We start from the raw sequence: 21,389 nt of genomic DNA, 5'->3' as shown, positions 1-21,389 counted from the left end.
ATACAATCCACCTGTGTGTAATCAAGTCTCCGTATAAATGCACCTGCACTGTGATAGTCTCAGAGGTCCGTTAAAAGCGCAGAGAGCATCATGAAGAACAAGGAACACACCAGGCAGGTCCGAGATACTGTTGTGAAGAAGTTTAAAGCCGGATTTGGATACAAAAAGATTTCCCAAGCTTTAAACATCCCAAGGAGCACTGTGCAAGCGATAATATTGAAATGGAAGGAGTATCAGACCACTGCAAATCTACCAAGACCTGGCCGTCCCTCTAAACTTTCAGCTCATACAAGGAGAAGACTGATCAGAGATGCAGCCAAGAGGCCCATGATCACTCTGGATGAACTGCAGAGATCTACAGCTGAGGTGGGAGACTCTGTCCATAGGACAACAATCAGTCGTATATTGCACAAATCTGGCCTTTATGGAAGAGTGGCAAGAAGAAAGCCATTTCTTAAAGATCCATAAAAAGTGTTGTTTAAAGTTTGCCACAAGCCACCTGGGAGACACACCAAACATGTGGAAGAAGGTGCTCTGGTCAGATGAAACCAAAATTGAACTTTTTGGCAACAATGCAAAACGTTATGTTTGGCGTAAAAGCAACACAGCTCATCACCCTGAACACACCATCCCCACTGTCAAACATGGTGGTGGCAGCATCATGGTTTGGGCCTGCTTTTCTTCAGCAGGGACAGGGAAGATGGTTAAAATTGATGGGAAGATGGATGGAGCCAAATACAGGACCATTCTGGAAGAAAACCTGATGGATTCTGCAAAAGACCTGAGACTGGGACGGAGATTTGTCTTCCAACAAGACAATGATCCAAAACATAAAGCAAAATCTACAATGGAATGGTTCAAAAATAAACATATCCAGGTGTTAGAATGGCCAAGTCAAAGTCCAGACCTGAATCCAATCAAGAATCTGTGGAAAGAACTGAAAACTGCTGTTCACAAATGCTCTCCATCCAACCTCACTGAGCTCGAGCTGTTTTGCAAGGAGGAATGGGAAAAAAATTCAGTCTCTCGATGTGCAAAACTGATAGAGACATACCCCAAGCGACTTACAGCTGTAGTCGCAGCAAAAGGTGGCGCTACAAAGTATTAACTTAAGGGGGCTGAATAATTTTGCACGCCCAATTTTTCAGTTTTTGATTTGTTAAAAAAGTTTGAAATATCCAATAAATGTTGTTCCACTTCATGATTGTGTCCCACTTGTTGTTGATTCTTCACAAAAAAATACAGTTTTATATCTTTATGTTTGAAGCCTGAAATGTGGCAAAAGGTCGCAAAGTTCAAGGGGGCCGAATACTTTCGCAAGGCACTGTATCAGTTGGCAGTTCGACAGTTTGTGCAACTCTGTAGAAGTCTTGTTAATTTTCAGCGTGTTTAGCTTGTGAAATGTTTAAGTCGATGGCCCTGTGTTAGCGCTCTAGCTCGTGGTTATCTGTTGGGACCGCTCCGGGGTCATCGATCGCATGGAGTGGTAGCAACATCGTTGTGAAGCTACGACAAACAAACCAACCAACCAACCACCAGGTGTATCCGACGGACAGTCAGTGAAACTACAAGGCAAGAAGTCAACAGGTGGAACTACAAGGCAAGAAGTCAACAGGTGGAACTACAAGGCAGGAAGTCAACAGGTGGAACTACAAGGCAGGAAGTCAACAGGTGGAACTACAAGGCAAGAAGTAAACAGGTGGAACTACAAGGCAGGAAGTCAACAGGTGGAACTACAAGGCAGGAAGTCAACAGGTGGAACTACAAGGCAGGAAGTCAACAGGTGGAACTACAAGGCAGGAAGTCAACAGGTGGAACTACAAGGCAGGAAGTCAACAGGTGGAACTACAAGGCAGAAAGTCAACAGGTGGAACTACAAGGCAGGAAGTCAACAGGTGGAACTACAAGGCAGGAAGCCAACAGGTGGCACTACAAGGCAGGAAGTCAACAGGTGGAACTACAAGGCAAGAAGTCAACAGGTGGAACTACAAGGCAGGAAGTGAACAGGTGGAACTACAAGGCAAGAAGTGAACAGGTGGAACTACAAGGCAAGAAGTGAACAGGTGGAACTACAAGGCAGGAAGTCAACAGGTAGAATTACAAGGCAGGAGGTCAACACCGTTCTCTCACCGACAGGGGAGCTCAGGGGATCCAATCTTGCAACTTTACATTTAACTAGCCCAACGCAATAACGACCTGCTTCTCTCTCGTTGCACTCCACAAGGAGACTGACTGCCTGTTAAGCGAATGCAGTAAGCCAAGGTAAGTTGCTAGCTAGCATTACATGTATCTTATAAAAAACAATCATAATCACTAGTTAACTACACATGGTTGATGACATTACTAGATATTATCTAGCGTGTCCTGTGTTGCATATAATCTGACTGAGCATACAAGTATCTGACTGAGCGGTGGTAGGCAGAAGCAGGCGCGTAAACATTCATTCAAACAGCACTTTCGTGCGTTTTGCCAGCAGCTTTTGTTGTGCGTCAAGCATTGCGCTGTTTATGACTTCAAGCCTATCAACTCCCAAGATGAGGCTGGTGTAACTGAAGTGAAATGGCTAGCTAGTTAGCGCACGCCAACTAGAGGGACGGAAGCTATACTGTTACACTGGCAATACTAAAGTGCCAATAAGAACATCCAATAGTCAAAGGTTGATGAAATACAAATGGTATAGAGGGAAATAGTCCTATAAATACTATATTAACTACAACCTAAAACTTCTTACCTAGGAATATTTAAGTCTCATGTTAAAAGGAACCACCACCTTTCATATGTTCTCATGTTCTGAGCAAGGAACTTAAACGTTAGCTTTCTTACATGACACATATTGCACTTTTACTTTCTTCTCCAAAACATTGTTTTCGCATTGTTTAAACCAAATTGAACATGTTTCATTATTTATTTGAGGCTAAATTGATTTTATTGATGTATTATATTAAGTTAAAATAAGTGTTCATTCAGTATTGTTGTAATTGTCATTATTACAAATAAAATTTAAAATAAAATACATTTAAAAAAAATAAAAATAAAAAAATCGGCCGATTAATCGGTATCGGCTTTTTTGGTCCTCCAATAATCGGTATCGGCTTTTTTGGTCCTCCAATAATCGGTATCGGCGTTGAAAAATCCTAATCGGTAGACCTCTACCTTTGATGTTAAGTGTTGCTGGACTGTCATTGCCCTGCCAGACGTATCTGGGCATCTCAGTTAAAGGGAGGTTGCTGCCCGTTTGTTGTTGTTTGAACTCCATTGAGTTGGTACTATTATAATTTGGCTGAGACGAGGTTGGACATTTTAATAAAGGACTTTTGTTTTATCTATGAACACACCCATTCCTACCCCCACCACACACACCCCCCCATTCCTACACACCACCACACCCCCATTCCTACCCCCCACCACACACCCCCATTCCTACACACCACCACACACCCATTCCTACCCCCACCACACCCACCCCCATTCCTACACACCACCACACCCCCATTCCTACCCCCCACCACACACCCCCATTCCTACACCCCACCACACACCCCCATTCCTAACCCCCACCACACACCCCCATTCCTACACACCAACACACACCTCCATTCCTACACACCAACACACACCCCCATTCCTACACACCACCACACACCCATTCCTACCCCCACCACACCCCCATTCCTACCCCCACCACACCCACCCCCATTCCTACACACCACCACACCCCCATTCCTACCCCCCACCACACACCCCCATTCCTACCCCCCACCACACACCCCCATTCCTAACCCCCACCACACACCCCCATTCCTACACACCAACACACACCTCCATTCCTACACACCAACACACACCCCCATTCCTAACCCCCACCACACACCCCCATTCCTACACACCACCACACACCCCCATTCCTAAACCCACCACCACACCCATTCCTACCCCCCACCACCACACCCCCATTCCTACCCCACACCACACAATCCCATTCCTACACACCAACACACACCCCCATTCCTACACACCCCCATTCCTCCACACCACCACACACCCCCATTCCTACACACCCCCATTCCTACACACCACCACACCCCCATTCCTACCCCCACCACACCCCCATTCCTACACACCACCACACCCCCATTCCTACCCCCCACCACACCCCCCCATTCCTACCCCCACCACACACCCCCATTCCTACCCCCACCACACCCCCCCCCCATTCCTACCCCCCACCCCACACACCCCCATTCCTACACACCACCACACACACCCCCATTCCTACACACCACCACACACACCCCCATTCCTACACACCACCACACACACCCCCATTCCTACCCCCCATTCCTACCCCCACCACACCCCCCCATTCCTACACACCACCACACCCCCATTCCTACCCCCCACCACACACACCCCCATTCCTACCCCCCACCACACACACCCCCATTCCTACCCCCACCACACCCCCATTCCTACCCCCAACCACACACACCCCCATTCCTACCCCCCACCACACACCCCCATTCCTACCCCCCACCACACACACACACATTCCTACCCCCCACCACACACACACCCATTCCTACCCCCCACCACACACACACCCATTCCTACCCCCCACCACACACACACCCATTCCTACCCCCCACCACACACACACCCATTCCTACCCCCCACCACACACACACCCATTCCTACCCCCCACCACACACCCATTCCTACCCCCCACCACACACCCATTCCTACCCCCCACCACACACCCATTACTACACACCACCACACTCCCATTCCTACCCCCCTCCTCACTCCCCCCCATACCCCCCCCCCCCCTCGCCCATTCATACCGCCCCTCTCCCCCCACACCCAATCACTCCTCCCACACCCCAGTAGGCTAGTTGAGAACAAGTTCTCAATTACAATTGCGACCTCCCCCCACACCCATTCATACACCAATTAAGTACCTTACTGTAATAGATTTCCATTACAATCACCAGAGCCATTTCTCAAGGAAGAATTTAACTAGGACTGTCTGGGAGTGGTCTGATTGGGTAGAGGAATACTGGAAACTAGTTGTTATTGGCAGAGAGGTTTGGAACTCTGTCATTGGTCTATTAACCAATTTACCACATGGTGATGTAGTATAGGCTTTGACAGCAGCTACAGGTCTGAGTCGGCCCAGTTCTACCTACCCGGCCCAGTTCTACCTACCCGGCCCAGTTCTACCCGGCCGGCCGGCCCGGTCGGCCCAGTTCTACCCGGCCGGCCGGCCCGGTCGGCCCAGTTCTACCCGGCCGGCCCAGTTCTACCCGGCCGGCCCGGCCAGTTCTACCCGGCCGGGCCGGCCGGCCCAGTTCTACCCGGCCGGGCCGGCCCAGTTCTACCCGGCCGGCCCGGCCGGACCAGTTCTACCCGGCCGGCCCGGCCGGACCAGTTCTACCCGGCCGGCCCGGCCGGACCAGTTCTACCCGGCCGGCCCGGCCGGACCAGTTCTACCCGGCCGGCCCGGCCGGACCAGTTCTACCCGGCCCGGCCGGCCGGCCCAGTTCTACCCGGCCGGCCCAGTTCTACCCGGCCGGCCCAGTTCTACCCGGCCGGCCCGGCCGGCCCAGTTCTACCCGGCCGGCCCAGTTCTACCCGGCCGGCCCAGTTCTACCCGGCCGGCCCGGCCGGACCAGTTCTACCCGGCCGGCCCGGTCGGCCCAGTTCTACCCGGCCGGCCCGGTCGGCCCAGTTCTACCCGGCCGGCCCGGTCGGGCCAGTTCTACCCGGCCGGACCAGTTCTACCCGGCCCGGCCGGACCAGTTCTACCCGGCCGGCCCGGCCGGACCAGTTCTACCCGGCCGGCCCGGCCGGACCAGTTCTACCCGGCCGGCCCGGCCGGACCAGTTCTACCCGGCCGGCCCAGTTCTACCCGGCCGGCCCGGCCGGACCAGTTCTACCCGGCCGGCCCAGTTCTACCCGGCCGGCCCAGTTCTACCCGGCCGGCCCGGCCGGACCAGTTCTACCCGGCCGGCCCGGTCGGCCCAGTTCTACCCGGCCGGCCCGGTCGGCCCAGTTCTACCCGGCCGGCCCGGTCGGGCCAGTTCTACCCGGCCGGACCAGTTCTACCCGGCCCGGCCGGACCAGTTCTACCCGGCCGGCCCGGCCGGACCAGTTCTACCCGGCCGGCCCGGCCGGACCAGTTCTACCCGGCCGGCCCGGCCGGACCAGTTCGACCCGGCCGGCCCAGTTCTACCCGGCCGGCCCGGCCGGACCAGTTCTACCCGGCCGGCCCAGTTCTACCCGGCCGGCCCGGCCGGACCAGTTCTACCCGGCCCGGCCGGCCGGCCCAGTTCTACCCGGCCCGGCCGGCCGGCCCAGTTCTACCCGGCCGGGCCGGCCCAGTTCTACCCGGCCGGCCCGGCCGGACCAGTTCTACCCGGCCGGCCCGGCCGGACCAGTTCTACCCGGCCGGCCCGGCCGGACCAGTTCTACCCGGCCGGGCCGGCCGGCCCAGTTCTACCCGGCCCGGCCGGCCCAGTTCTACCCGGCCGGCCCGGTCGGCCCAGTTCTACCCGGCCGGCCCGGTCGGCCCAGTTCTACCCGGCCGGACCGGTCGGCCCAGTTCTACCCGGCCGGACCAGTTCTACCCGGCCGACCCGGCCGGACCAGTTCTACCCGGCCGGCCCGGCCGGCCCAGTTCTACCCGGCCGGCCCGGCCGGCCCGGCCGGACCAGTTCTACCCGGCCCGGCCGGCCGGCCCAGTTCTACCCGGCCGGGCCGGCCCAGTTCTACCCGGCCGGGCCGGCCCAGTTCTACCCGGCCGGGCCGGCCCAGTTCTACCCGGCCGGCCCGGCCGGACCAGTTCTACCCGGCCGGCCCAGTTCTACCCGGCCGGCCCGGCCGGACCAGTTCTACCCGGCCGGCCCAGTTCTACCCGGCCCGGCCGGCCGGCCCAGTTCTACCCGGCCGGGCCAGTTCTACCCGGTCGGACCAGTTCTACCCGGCCCAGGCCTACCCGGCCCGGTCGGACCAGTTCTACCCGGCCCAGTCCTACCCGGCCCGGTCGGACCAGTTCTACCCGGCCCAGTCCTACCCGGCCCAGTCCTACCCGGCCCGGTCGGACCAGTTCTACCCGGCCCAGTCCTACCCGGCCCGGTCGGACCAGTTCTACCCGGCCCAGTCCTACCCGGCCCGGTCGGACCAGTTCTACCCGGCCCGGTCGGACCAGTTCTACCCGGCCCAGTCCTACCCGGCCCGGTCGGACCAGTTCTACCCGGCCCAGTCCTACCCGGCCCGGTCGGACCAGTTCTACCCGGCCCAGTCGGACCAGTTCTACCCGGCCCAGTCCTACCCGGCCCGGTCGGACCAGTTCTACCCGGCCGGCCCAGTTCTACCCGGCCGGCCCGGCCGGACCAGTTCTACCCGGCCGGCCCAGTTCTACCCGGCCGGCCCGGCCGGACCAGTTCTACCCGGCCCGGCCGGCCGGCCCAGTTCTACCCGGCCGGGCCAGTTCTACCCGTTCGGACCAGTTCTACCCGGCCCAGGCCTACCCGGCCCGGTCGGACCAGTTCTACCCGGCCCAGTCCTACCCGGCCCGGTCGGACCAGTTCTACCCGGCCCAGTCCTACCCGGCCCAGTCCTACCCGGCCCGGTCGGACCAGTTCTACCCGGCCCAGTCCTACCCGGCCCGGTCGGACCAGTTCTACCCGGCCCAGTCCTACCCGGCCCGGTCGGACCAGTTCTACCCGGCCCGGTCGGACCAGTTCTACCCGGCCCAGTCCTACCCGGCCCGGTCGGACCAGTTCTACCCGGCCCAGTCCTACCCGGCCCGGTCGGACCAGTTCTACCCGGCCCAGTCGGACCAGTTCTACCCGGCCCAGTCCTACCCGGCCCGGTCGGACCAGTTCTACCCGGCCCAGTCGGACCAGTTCTACCCGGCCCAGTCCTACCCGGCCCGGTCGGACCAGTTCTACCCGGCCCAGTTCTACCCGGCCCAGTCCTACCCGGCCCGGTCGGACCAGTTCTACCCGGCCCAGTCCTACCCGGCCCAGTCCTACCCGGCCCAGTCGGACCAGTTCTACCCGGCCCAGTTCTACCCGGCCCGGTCGGACCAGTTCTACCCGGCCCAGTTCTACCCGGCCCAGTCCTACCCGGCCCAGTCGGACCAGTTCTACCCGGCCCAGTTCTACCCGGCCCAGTCCTACCCGGCCCAGTCGGACCAGTTCTACCCGGCCCAGTTCTACCAGTTCTACCCGGACCAGTTCTACCCGGCCCAGTCCTACCCGGCCCAGTCCTACCCGGCCCAGTCGGACCAGTTCTACCCGGCCCAGTTCTACCAGTTCTACCCGGACCAGTTCTACCCGGCCCAGTCCTACCCGGCCCAGTCCTACCCGGCCCAGTCGGACCAGTTCTACCCGGCCCAGTTCTACCCGGCCCAGTCGGACCAGTTCTACCCGGCCCAGTTCTACCCGGCCCAGTTCTACCCGGCCCAGTCGGACCAGTTCTACCCGGCCCAGTTCTACCCGGCCCAGTCGGACCAGTTCTACCCGGCCCAGTTCTACCCGGCCCAGTCGGACCAGTTCTACCCGGCCCAGTTCTACCCGGCCCAGTCGGACCAGTTCTACCCGGCCCAGTCGGATCAGTTCTACCCGGCCCAGTTCTACCCGGCCCAGTCGGACCAGTTCTACCCGGCCCAGTCGGACCAGTTCTACCCGGCCCAGTTCTACCCGGCCCAGTCGGACCAGTTCTACCCGGCCCAGTCGGACCAGTTCTACCCGGCCCAGTTCTACCCGGCCCAGTCGGACCAGTTCTACCCGGCCCAGTCGGACCAGTTCTACCCGGCCCAGTTCTACCCGGCCCAGTCGGACCAGTTCTACCCGGCCCAGTCGGACCAGTTCTACCCGGCCCAGTCGGACCAGTTCTACCCGGCCCAGTCCTACCCGGCCCAGTCGGACCAGTTCTACCCGGCCCAGTCGGACCAGTTCTACCCGGCCCAGTCCTACCCGGCCCAGTCGGACCAGTTCTACCCGGCCCAGTCCTACCCGGCCCAGTCGGACCAGGTCTACCCGGCCCAGTCCTACCCGGCCCAGTCGGACCAGTTCTACCCGGCCCAGTCCTACCCGGCCCAGTCGGACCAGTTCTACCCGGCCCAGTCCTACCCGGCCCAGTCGGACCAGTTCTAACCGGCCCAGTCCTACCCGGCCCAGTCGGACCAGTTCTAACCGGCCCAGTCCTACCCGGCCCAGTCGGACCAGTTCTACCCGGCCCAGTCCTACCCGGCCCAGTTCTACCCGGCCCAGTCCTACCCGGCCCAGTCGGACCAGTTCTACCCGGCCCAGTCCTACCCGGCCCAGTCGGACCAGTTCAACCCGGCCCAGTCCTACCCGGCCCAGTCGGACCAGTTCTACCCGGCCCAGTCCTACCCGGCCCAGTCGGACCAGTTCTACCCGGCCCATTCAGAATAGTTCTAACTCACCCAGTTTGAGGCTGAGGCCTATCTTGGGCCGGTGTTCATCTGTGGGATGGGCGTCTGGAGAGTTCTCATGAGGAATGATGATGCCACACGGAGACTCGTTGCCAGGGGAGTTGGGCGTGGCGCCGCCGCTGCCCGACGACACAGAGGGTGCCGACGTGATTGGCCGCAGTGTGGGCTTGAGGTGTGGGTGTGTCCTGGCGTCTGACGAGTCGTCCCCGTCACGATCGTCAAGCTCCTCTCCATCCTCCACGTCATCGTCTGATTGGGACTGAGGGTGTTCGGGAGGAGGCCTGTCTGCACCTCCTCCTCCTCCTCCTCCTCCTCCTCTCCTGTCCCTTTGGTGCTCCCTCTCTCGGTGCTCCCTCTCTAGGTGCTCCCTGTGCTCCCTCTCCCTGTGTGGTTTCTCCTGCTGCACCTCCTCCTCCGGCTTCACTGGGGGCTGCCGCCTCCGCTCTGCCTCCTCCTCCATCTTGGTTTAAAATCAAATCACTATTTATTTAAAGTCTCAACACACTTTTACAAATGAAAATAAAGAAAAACAAACTGTCATGAATGTGCCTTGTTGATTAGTGTGTATTGTCCCCATTGGACAGGTACAATACACACTGATCAACATTTCTCCTTTCTGTTACTGTGCCAAAGTTAACCAGCTGGCTGATTTTACTCTGTAGTACAGGAGACAGACAGGAGGCGCACAAGAGACGCATGAGAGACAGGCAGGAGACAGGCAGGAGACACACAGGAGACACACAGGAGACACACAGGAGACACACAGGAGACACACAGGAGACACACAGGAGGCGTTTTCCCTTGCAAAACGCATTGTTACGATATGCCCTTCTGAACACGACCTTGGTCATATAGGAGCTCCACAACAGCCAGACAGACAGACATACCCTCTGCAGCTCCTGTTCTACAACAGACAGACATACCCTCTGCAGCTCCTGTTCTACAACAGACAGACATACCCTCTGCAGCTCCTGTTCTACAACAGACAGACATACCCTCTGCAGCTCCTGTTCTACAACAGACAGACAAACCGTCTGCAGCTCCTGTTCTACAACAGACAGACAGACATACCCTCTGCAGCTCCTGTTCTACAACAGACAGACATACCCTCTGCAGCTCCTGTTCTACAACAGACAGACAAACCGTCTGCAGCTCCTGTTCTACAACAGACAGACAAACCGTCTGCAGCTCCTGTTCTACAACAGATAGGCAGACATACCCTCTGCAGCTCCTGTTCTACAACAGACAGACAGAGACAGACATACCCTCTGCAGCTCCTGTTCTACAACAGACAGACATACCCTCTGCAGCTCCTGTTCTACAACAGACAGACATACCCTCTGCAGCTCCTGTTCTACAACAGACAGACATACCCTCTGCAGCTCCTGTTCTACAACAGACAGACATACCCTCTGCAGCTCCTGTTCTACAACAGACAGACATATCCTCTGCAGCTCCTGTTCCACAACAGACAGACAGACATACCCTCTGCAACTCCTGTTCCACAACAGACAGACATACCCTCTGGCTCCTCTTCTACAACAGACAGACAGACAGACCCTCTGGCTCCTGTTTTACAACAGACAGACAGACATACCCTCTGCAGCTCCTGTTCCACAACAGACAGACATATCCTCTGCAGCTCCTGTTCCACAACAGACAGACAGACATACCTTCTGCAGCTCCTGTTCCACAACAGACAGACATACCCTCTGGCTCCTCTTCTACAACAGACAGACAGACAGACCCTCTGGCTCCTGTTTTACAACAGACAGACAGACATACCCTCTGCAGCTCGGCCTCAGGGTCTGGGTGTCCCTCAGCTAACAGTCTCTGTCTGATCTGATCATGCTCCTCCTTCTCCCTCTTCCGGTCTCTCTCATCCAGCTCCGTCTCCTTCTCACGGTCTCTCAGACGTTTCTGTAAAGCACTACCCCTGAGGGGAGGGGGACAGAGAGACAGTCAGTCATACAGACTAACACTACAGACCTGGGTTCAAGTACTATTTGTAATCATTCAAATACTTAGCATTTGCTTTAGGCTGCCTATAGCGCCAGATGGGCGGGGTTTGCTATTTGTTTTACACCACACAAACTCAAAATCAAGCCCAACTTGAGTTTATGAAATGATTTAAAATAGCATTGGAACAGCAGGCTCCTTTGTTTGTGGCTTCCACAGACCAGTTCCTACAGCTAGTATTTTGACTCGTCTCACCTGTAGTATTTGGACTCGTCTCACCTGTAGTATTTTGACTCATCTCTGTTATAAACGGTGTCATCTCACCTGTAGTATTTTGACTCGTCTCACCTGTAGTATTTGGACTCGTCTCACCTGTAGTATTTGGACTCGTCTCACCTGTAGTATTTTGACTCGTCTCACCTGTAGTATTTTGACTCGTCTCACCTGTAGTATTTTGACTCGTCTCACCTGTAGTATTTTGACTCATCTCTGTTATAAACGGTGTCATCTCACCTGTAGTATTTGGACTCGTCTCACCTGTAGTATTTTGACTCGTCTCACCTGTAGTATTTGAACTCGTCTCACCTGTAGTATTTGGACTCGTCTCACCTGTAGTATTTGGACTCGTCTCACCTGTAGTATTTGGACTCGTCTCACCTGTAGTATTTGGACTCGTCTCACCTGTAGTATTTGGACTCGTCTCACCTTTAGTATTTTGACTCATCTCACCTGTAGTATTTTGACTCATCTCACCTGTAGTATTTTGACTCATCTCACCTGTAGTATTTGGACTCGTCTCACCTGTAGTATTTGGACTTGTCTCACCTGTAGTATTTTGACTCGTCTCACCTGTAGTATTTTGACTCGTCTCACCTGTAGTATTTTGACTCGTCTCACCTGTAGTATTTTGACTCGTCTCACCTGTAGTATTTTGACTCATCTCTGTTATAAACGGTGTCATCTCACCTGTAGTATTTTGACTCGTCTCACCTGTAGTATTTTGACTCGTCTCACCTGTAGTATTTTGACTCGTCTCACCTGTAGTATTTTGACTCGTCTCACCTGTAGTATTTTGACTCGTCTCACCTGTAGTATTTTGACTCGTCTCACCTGTAGTATTTTGACTCGTCTCACCTGTAGTATTTTGACTCGTCTCACCTGTAGTATTTTTACTCGTCTCACTTGTAGTATTTTGACTCGTCTCACCTGTAGTATTTTGACTCGTCTCACCTGTAGTATTTTGACTCGTCTCACCTGTAGTATTTTGACTCGTCTCACCTGTAGTATTTTGACTCGTCTCACCTGTAGTATTTTGACTCGTCTCACCTGTAGTATTTTGACTCGTCTCACCTGTAGTATTTTGACTCATCTCTGTCATCATCATAATCTTCCAGGAACTCTTTCAGACGCTTGCCTTCTTTGGTCTGGAGGAAGAGGAAGAACACTGGATGACATACTAACTCTAAGTCTCCACACATCACAGATTTAGGACAGAATCAGAGGCAACTAAACGGATAACATGTACGTGGCATTACTGTCACGTTCGTTAGTATAGACGAACCAAGGTACGTAGAGTTCCACGTTATTTATTAGAGAGTGAAACTTAGAAAAAGCAAAACAATAAACGAACCGTGACGACAATGCAGAGCGAACAGGCAACGAAACATAAACAATATCCCATCACCCACAGGTGGGAAAAAAAAATGCTACTTAAGTATGATCCCCAATTAGAGACAAAGATAACCAGCTGCCTCTAATTGGGAATCATACAAATCACCAACGTAGAAAATCAAACCAAGAACCCCACATAGAAAATATAAACTAGAACACCCCCCACGCCCTGACCTACTCTACCATAGAAAATATAAACTAGAACAACCCCCCAGTCACGCCCTGACCTACTCTACCATAGAAAATATAAACTAGAACAACCCCCCCAGTCACACCCTGACCTACTCTACCATAGAAAATATAAACTAGAACACCCCCCGTCACACCCTGACCTACTCTACCATAGAAAATATAAACTAGAACAACCCCCCCAGTCACACCCTGACCTACTCTACCATAGAAAATATAAACTAGAACACCCCCCCCCCCCCCGTCACACCCTGACCTACTCTACCATAGAAAATATAAACTAGAACAACCCCCCGTCACGCCCTGACCTACTCTACCATAAAAAATATAAACTAGAACAACCCCATCAGTCACGCCCTGACCTACTCTACCATAGAAAATATAAACTAGAACAACCCCCCCAGTCACGCCCTGACCTACTCTACCATAGAAAATATAAACTAGAACAACCCCATCAGTCACGCCCTGACCTACTCTACCATAGAAAATATAAACTAGAACAACCCCCCCCCCAGTCACGCCCTGACCTACTCTACCATAGAAAATATAAACTAGAACACCCCCCCCAGTCACACCCTGAACCTACTCAACCATAGAAAATATAAACTAGAACAACCCCCCCAGTCACACCCTGACCTACTCTACCATAGAAAATATAAACTAGAACAACCCCATCAGTCACGCCCTGACCTACTCTACCATAGGAAATATAAACTAGAACAACCCCCCGTCACGCCCTGACCTACTCTACCATAGGAAATATAAACTAGAACAACCCCATCAGTCACGCCCTGACCTACTCTACCATAGAAAATATAAACTAGAACAACCCCCCCAGTCACGCCCTGACCTACTCTACCATAGAAAATATAAACTAGAACACCCCCATCAGTCACGCCCTGACCTACTCTACCATAGAAAATATAAACTAGAACAACCCCATCAGTCACGCCCTGACCTACTCTACCATAGAAAATATAAACTAGAACAACCCCCCCCCCAGTCACGCCCTGACCTACTCTACCATAGAAAATATAAACTAGAACAACCCCCCCAGTCACGCCCTGACCTACTCTACCATAGAAAATAAAAGCTTTCTATGGTCAGGACATGACAGTTACAGGTTGACAGAGTCAGGAAGATTGCGTTCAATAAGTATACATATACAGTGGGGCAAAAAAGTATTTAGTCAGCCACCAATTGTGCAAGTTCTACCACTTAAAAAGATGAGAGAGGCCTGTAATTTTCATCATAGGTACACTTCAACTATGACAGACAAAATGAGGGGGAAAAAATCCAGAAAATCACATTGTAGGATTTTTAACCTCATGGGACGAGCAAACCCGTATCCGGGAGCGTAATCATAGCCTCAAGCTCATTAGCATAACGCAACTTTTCCTATTCAAGAAAATCGCAAATGAAATAAAATGAATATATTCAAACACAAGCTTAGCCACAATTACAGGCCTCTCTCATCTTTTTAAGTGGGAGAACTTGCACAATTGGTGGCTGACTAAATACTTTTTTGCCCCACTGTATAGAATCATCTCTCTGACCATCTCATGGCGTCTCTCCTCCTCTCTCTGGTTCTCTTTGTCGTAGTCCCGAGCCTTCTTCCTCTCCCTGATCTCCCAGTTCTTCAGACGCTGAGAAGAAGAGCAACAGCATCTGATATATATACACACACACACACACACGGAATGCTGTTTCAGCCAATCAGCATCCAAAACCAACTGTAATTTGCATCTACACATAGACAGGTGTTCAATTGAGTTGTCTGAAGACAGAGCACAGTGGTTGTGTCTCAAAAATAACCCTGCTCTGGTCTAAAGTAGTGCACTATATAGGGAATAGGGCTCTGGTCTAAAGTAGTGCACTACATAGGGAATAGGGCTCTGGTCTAAAGTAGTGCACTATATAGGGAATAGGGCTCTGGTCTAAAGTAGTGCACTACATAGGGAATAGGGCTCTGGTCTAAAGTAGTGCACTACATAGGGAATAGGGCTCTGGTCTAAAGTAGTGCACTATATAGGAAATAGAGTGGCATAGGGCTCTGGTCTAAAGTAGTGCACTACATAGGGAATAGGGTGGCATAGGGCTCTGGTCTAAAGTAGTGCACTACATAGGGAATAGGGTGGCATAGGGCTCTGGACTAAAGTAGTGCACTACATAGGACTCTGGTCTAAAGTAGTGCACTACATAGGGAATAGGGCTCTGGTCTAAAGTAGTGCACTATATAGGGAATAGGGAGGGCTCTGGTCTAAAGTAGTGCACTATATAGGGAATAGGGAGGGCTCTGGTCTAAAGTAGTGCACTATATAGGGAATAGGGCTCTGGTCTAAAGTAGTGCACTATATAGGGAATAGGACTCTGGTCTAAAGTAGTGTACTACATAGGGAATAGGGCTCTGGTTTAAAGTAGTATACTACATAGGGAATATGGTTCTGGTCTAAAGTAGTGCACTATATAGGGAATAGGGCTCTGGTCTAAAGTAGAGCACTATATAGGGAATAGGGCTCTGGTCTAAAGTAGTGCTCTATATAGGGAATAGGGCTCTGGTCTAAAGTAGTGCACTATATAGGGAATGGGCTCTTGTCTAAAGTAGTGCACTATATAGGGAATAGGGTTCTATAGGGCCCTGGTCTAAAGTAGTTCACTACATGGGAATAGGGCTCTGGTCTAAAGTAGTGCACTACATAGGGAATAGGGCTCTGGTCTAAAGTAGTGCACTATATAGGGAATAGGGCTCTGGTCTAAAGTAGTGCACTACATAGGGAATAGGGCTCTGGTCTAAAGTAGTGCACTACATAGGGAATAGGGCTCTGGTCTAAAGTAGTGCACTATATAGGGAATAGGACTCTGGTCTAAAGTAGTGCACTATATAGGAAATAGAGTGGCATAGGGCTCTGGTCTAAAGTAGTGCACTACATAGGGAATAGGGTGGCATAGGGCTCTGGTCTAAAGTAGTGCACTACATAGGGAATAGGGTTCTATAGGGCCCTGGTCTAAAGTAGTGCACTATATAGGGAATAGGGCTCTGGTCTAAAGTAGTGCACTATATAGGGAATAGGGAGGGCTCTGGTCTAAAGTAGTGCACTATATAGGGAATAGGGCTCTGGTCTAAAGTAGTGCACTATATAGGGAATAGGACTCTGGTCTAAAGTAGTGTACTACATAGGGAATAGGGCTCTGGTTTAAAGTAGTATACTACATAGGGAATATGGTTCTGGTCTAAAGTAGTGCACTATATAGGGAATAGGGCTCTGGTCTAAAGTAGAGCACTATATAGGGAATAGGGCTCTGGTCTAAAGTAGTGCTCTATATAGGGAATAGGGCTCTGGTCTAAAGTAGTGCACTATATAGGGAATGGGCTCTTGTCTAAAGTAGTGCACTATATAGGGAATAGGGTTCTATAGGGCCCTGGTCTAAAGTAGTTCACTACATGGGAATAGGGCTCTTGTCTAAAGTAGTGCACTATATAGGGAATAGGGCCCTGATCTAAAGTAGTGCACTACATAGGGAATAGGGATCTTGTCTAAAGTAGTGCACTATATAGGGAATAGGGCCCTGATCTAAAGTAGTGCACTATATAGGGAATAGGGCTCTGGTCTAAAGTAGTGCACTACATAGGGAATAGGGCTCTGGTCTAAAGTAGTGCACTATATAGGGAATAGGGCTCTGGTCTAAAGTAGTGCACTATATAGAGAATAGGGCCCTGGCCTAAAGTAGTGCACTATATAGGGAATAGGGCTCTGGTCTAAAGTAGTGCACTATATAGAGAATAGGGCCCTGGCCTAAAGTAGTGAACTATATAGGGAACAGGGTGGCATAGGGCTCTGGTCTAAAGTAGTGCACTATATAGGGTATAGGGAGGCATAGGGCTCTGGTCTAAAGTAGTGCACTATATAGGGAATAGGGTGGCATAGGGCTCTGGTCTAAAGTAGTGAACTATATATTGGGAATAGGGTGGCATAGGGCTCTGGTCTAAAGTAGTGCACTATATAGGGAATAGGGCTCTGGTCTAAAGTAGTGTACTATATAGGGAATAGGGCCATGGTCTAAAGTAGTGCACTATATAGGGAACAGGGTGCCATTTGGAACAGATGCCTAAGTGCCTTAATTAAGCCTGAGGGAATCAGAAAGAGTTGTCAGACTGGTTGTGTTCTCATGCTACGACAGTATATTGCAGTAGTGCCTAAAGTAAAGCCTAATTTACCCTACACACACACACGTATGTGATGCAAGAAAGCTGTTAGCAAATAAGAATGTTAATCGTGTTTGTGTATTTTTGCAACGTCACAGAACTACCACCATTCCTCCGTGGGTAATGTAGTTCTTACGTTGTGTACTTGCATAGGGTATAAATTCAGCCTCGTCAAACATGGACTACATGTCAAACTTACTTCCTGGTAAGCAGTCTCCTTGTCCCTCATCTTCCTCTCCAGTTTCCTGCGTTCGTACGCCTCCTCCTGATCTTCCTCGCGGTCGTGTTTCTTCTCATCGCGGCTCCGTTCTCTACAGGCAGAGACGTGAGTTCAAACACTCGCCACTTGGACAGCTGACCAGCGCCTCAGAGTGCTGAACTAGGGACCTCATACCAACCTGGATTTACTGCGGTCTTTGCTGACTTCTCGACTCCGCTCCTTCACGCGTTCCCTCTCTCCTCGTTCCCTCTCTCCTCGTTCCCTCTCTCCTCGTTCCCTCTCTCCTCGTTCCCTCTCTCCTCGTTCCCTCTCTCCCCTCTCCCTTTCTCTCTCCTTCGTCCGTTCACGTTCCCGATCGATCCGGTCCCGGTCTCTGTCCCGCTCTCTCTCCTTGATGTTGTCGTTTCTCTCCTTCTCCTTCTCCCTCTCGCGGTCCCGGCGCTCCCTCTCTCGCTCCCTCTCTTTGTCCCTCTCCCTCCTGTCCTTATCGATCTCTTGCCGTTCCTGCTCTTTCTTTCCCTTCTCCTCCTCCAGTTTCTACGGGAAGAAGAGGAGTACCCGTGTTAGTCACTCTACTGTTGTATCCCCCATAGACAACACAGTCAATACAGCGAGAGAGAGAACAAGCTACCTGAACCATGAAAAAACAGCCCTAGACCATTATTTCTCCTACACCAAACTTTACAGTTGGCATTCTGCATTGGGGCAGGTAGCGTTCTCCCGGCATCCGCCAAACCCAGATTCGTCCGTCGGACTGCCAGATGGTGAAGTGTGATTCATCACTCCAGAGTCCAATGGCGGCGAGCTTTACACCACTCCAGCTGACGCTTGGCATTGAGCATGGTGATCTGAGGCTTGTGTGCGACTGCTCGGCCATGGAAACCCATTTCATGAAGCTCCCGACAAACAGGTATTGTGCCGAAGTTGCTTCCAGAGGCCCATGTGACACCTGAACTGGACTCGATCGTAAGGAATGCACGCATTGGGGTCTAGGAAACTGTGCAGTATCCCAACATCCCTACGGACGATGCCCACTACCCACCTGGACAAAAGGAATGCATTAGTGAGGATGCTGTACATCGACTTACCAAACTCACCACAATGCTCACAGCCCTGGGACTGAACTCCTCCCGACGCAACAGCTCCTATCTCAAGGCCATCAGACTGTTAAATAGCCATCCCTAGCCGGCATCCACCCTGCACCTTAAGAGGCTGCTGCCCTACATACATAGACATGTCACTAGTCACTTTAATAATGTTTACATACTGCTTTACTCATCTCATATGTACATACTCAGTTTTAGTTAATGCCACTCTGACATTGCTCGATTTAATATCTATATCTTAATTCATTCCATTATTTTTACTTTTAGATGTGTGAATTGTTAGATACAACTGCAATGTTGGCGCTAGGAACACAAGCATTTCGCTACACCCGCAATAACATCTGCTAAACACGTGTATGTGACCAACACAATGTGATTTGATTTATACAGTGAATTTGGAAAGTATTCAGACCCCTTCCCCTGTGTCCACATTGTGTTACGTTACAGCCTTATTCTACAATAGATTGAATTTTAAAAATGGTCCTCATCAATCTACACAAAATACTCCACAATGACTCAATACCCCACAATGACTCTATACCCCACAATGACTCTATACCCCACAATGACTCTATACCCCACAATGACTCAATACCCCACATTGACTCAATACCCATAATGACAAAGCAAAAATAGGTTTTTGCAAATGTATTAAAACAGAAATACATTTACATAACTATTCAGACCCTTTGCTATTAGTCTCGAATTTGAGCTCAGGTGCATCCCCTTTCAATTGATCATCCTAGAGATGTTTCTACAACTTGATTGTAATTGTGGTAAATTCAATTGATTGTACATTATTTGGAAAGGCACACACACCTGTCTATATAAGGTCCCACAGTTCACAGTGCATGTCAGAGCAAAAACCAAACCATTAGGTTGAAGGAATTGCCCGTTGAGCTCCTGAGGCAGGATTGTGTGGAGGCACAGATCTGGGGAAGGGTACCAAAACATGTCTGCATCATTGAAGGTCCCTAAGAACACAGTGGCCTCCATCATTCTTAAATGGAAGAAGTTTAGAACCACCAAGACTCTTCCTAGAGCTGGCCACCCGGCCAAACTGAGCAATCAGGGGAGAAGAGGCTTGGTAAGGGAGGTGACCAAGAACCCGATGGTCACTTTGACAGAGCTCCAGAGTTCCTCTGTGGAGATGGACGACCATCTCTGCAGCACTCCACCAATCACGCCTTTATGGTAGAGTGGCCAGATGGAAGCCACTCCTCAGGAAAAGACACATGACAGCCTGCTTGGAGTTTGCCAAAAGGCACCTAAAGACTCTCAGACCATGAGGAACAAGATTCTCTAGTCTGATGAAACCAAGATTGAACTCTTTGGCCTGAATGCCAAGCGTCACGTCTGGAGGAAACCTGGCACCATCCCTACGGTGAAGCATGGTGGTGGCAGGATCATGCTGTGGGGATGTTTTTCAGCGGCAGGGACTTGGAGACCAGTCAGGATCGAGGGGAAGATAAACGGAGCAAAGTACAGAGAGATCCTTGATGAAAACCAAGGATCCAGAGCGCTCAGGACCTCAGACTGGGGTGAGGGTTCACATTCCTATTCCCTACATGGAGGCGGCCTAGTGGTTAGAGTGTTGGGCTAGTAACCGAAAGGTGGCAAGTTCGAATCCCCGAGCTGACAAGGTCCAAATCTGTCGTTCTGCCCCCTGAACAAGGCAGTTAACCCACTAGGCCGTCATTGAAAATAAGAATTTGTTCTTAACTGACTTGTTAAATGAAGATATAATAAACATATTACACTCCTTTTGACCAGCGTCGGGTGCATAGCGTATATATATATATATAGTGCAGTAACAGTCTCAGAGCCAGCTGCCCCTACGCAAGTCCTCCAGAAAGGAACGCCTGAGACGTAGAGAGGAGGAATTAAAAGATGATGCTTACATCATCCCCAAAGCTCTGAGATTCATCAATATATCGTCTACCATAATGGTTGGGGGTTTATAATCAATAGATTTAAAAGAACCATTACATTACATCCACCTTACTCTCTAGCTGGTAGTTCTACTGCGTAGTTTCATCTCAAGTCACTATTAGTTAACAGTTGATCCTACGATGTTGGGGCTACTGAAATAGCAGGACATTGTCGACTGATGGATACATATTGTTTATAAAATATTATAAGTTCAATTGATCTAATGCACAAAATGAGGAAATATCAACTAATGTTGTTGACAATATGAATGAATGATCTTAGGAAGGGTGTTCAATACATGAATTTGAAGTCCAATAGGTAACAGGATGTTAAAACTACACTAGGTGTAGTGTAGATGTGGGTATTGTAGTTCTTTTCTCTCCAAAACCTAATGTGAGTGGTAAGGTAAGAGAACAGTGGGCTGTGTTACCTTGTGAGTGTCCCGGAACTTAGAGATCTCTCTGGATATCAGGTCTCTTTTGTCATCCTCCATCTCCATCACATTGATGTCCTCCTGGGAAAAACATGTCACGAAACAGGTTATCCAATGGCTGGAGGTAATACAGTACAGGAAGACAAGTCACGAAACAGGTTATCCAATAGCTGGAGGTAATACAGTACAGGAAGACAAGTCACGAAACAGGT

At 51.6% G+C, this 21,389-nt stretch overlaps 1 protein-coding gene across 1 annotated transcript in view; it reads right to left on the bottom strand.

Moving 5' to 3' along the window:
• The window catches only part of LOC139402793 (RNA-binding protein 25-like), a 41,538-nt gene that overhangs the window by 7,483 nt on the left and 12,666 nt on the right, over positions 1 to 21,389 (bottom strand). The window contains exons 8-14 of the mRNA XM_071146709.1: positions 21,175 to 21,258; positions 17,885 to 18,243; positions 17,686 to 17,797; positions 14,839 to 14,928; positions 12,773 to 12,846; positions 11,249 to 11,399; positions 9,455 to 9,923 (exon numbers count right to left, since the gene is read on the bottom strand). Coding sequence (XP_071002810.1) covers positions 9,455 to 9,923; positions 11,249 to 11,399; positions 12,773 to 12,846; positions 14,839 to 14,928; positions 17,686 to 17,797; positions 17,885 to 18,243; positions 21,175 to 21,258 — 1,339 coding nt within the window. The remainder of the gene's footprint in view (positions 1 to 9,454; positions 9,924 to 11,248; positions 11,400 to 12,772; positions 12,847 to 14,838; positions 14,929 to 17,685; positions 17,798 to 17,884; positions 18,244 to 21,174; positions 21,259 to 21,389) is intronic.

The sequence above is a fragment of the Oncorhynchus clarkii genome, unplaced genomic scaffold, assembly GCF_045791955.1.
Source record: "Oncorhynchus clarkii lewisi isolate Uvic-CL-2024 unplaced genomic scaffold, UVic_Ocla_1.0 unplaced_contig_1925_pilon_pilon, whole genome shotgun sequence".
NCBI lineage: Eukaryota > Metazoa > Chordata > Actinopteri > Salmoniformes > Salmonidae > Oncorhynchus > Oncorhynchus clarkii.
Note: the sequence above shows the minus strand (reverse complement) of the source record. Positions and strands in the feature narration are given on the sequence as shown.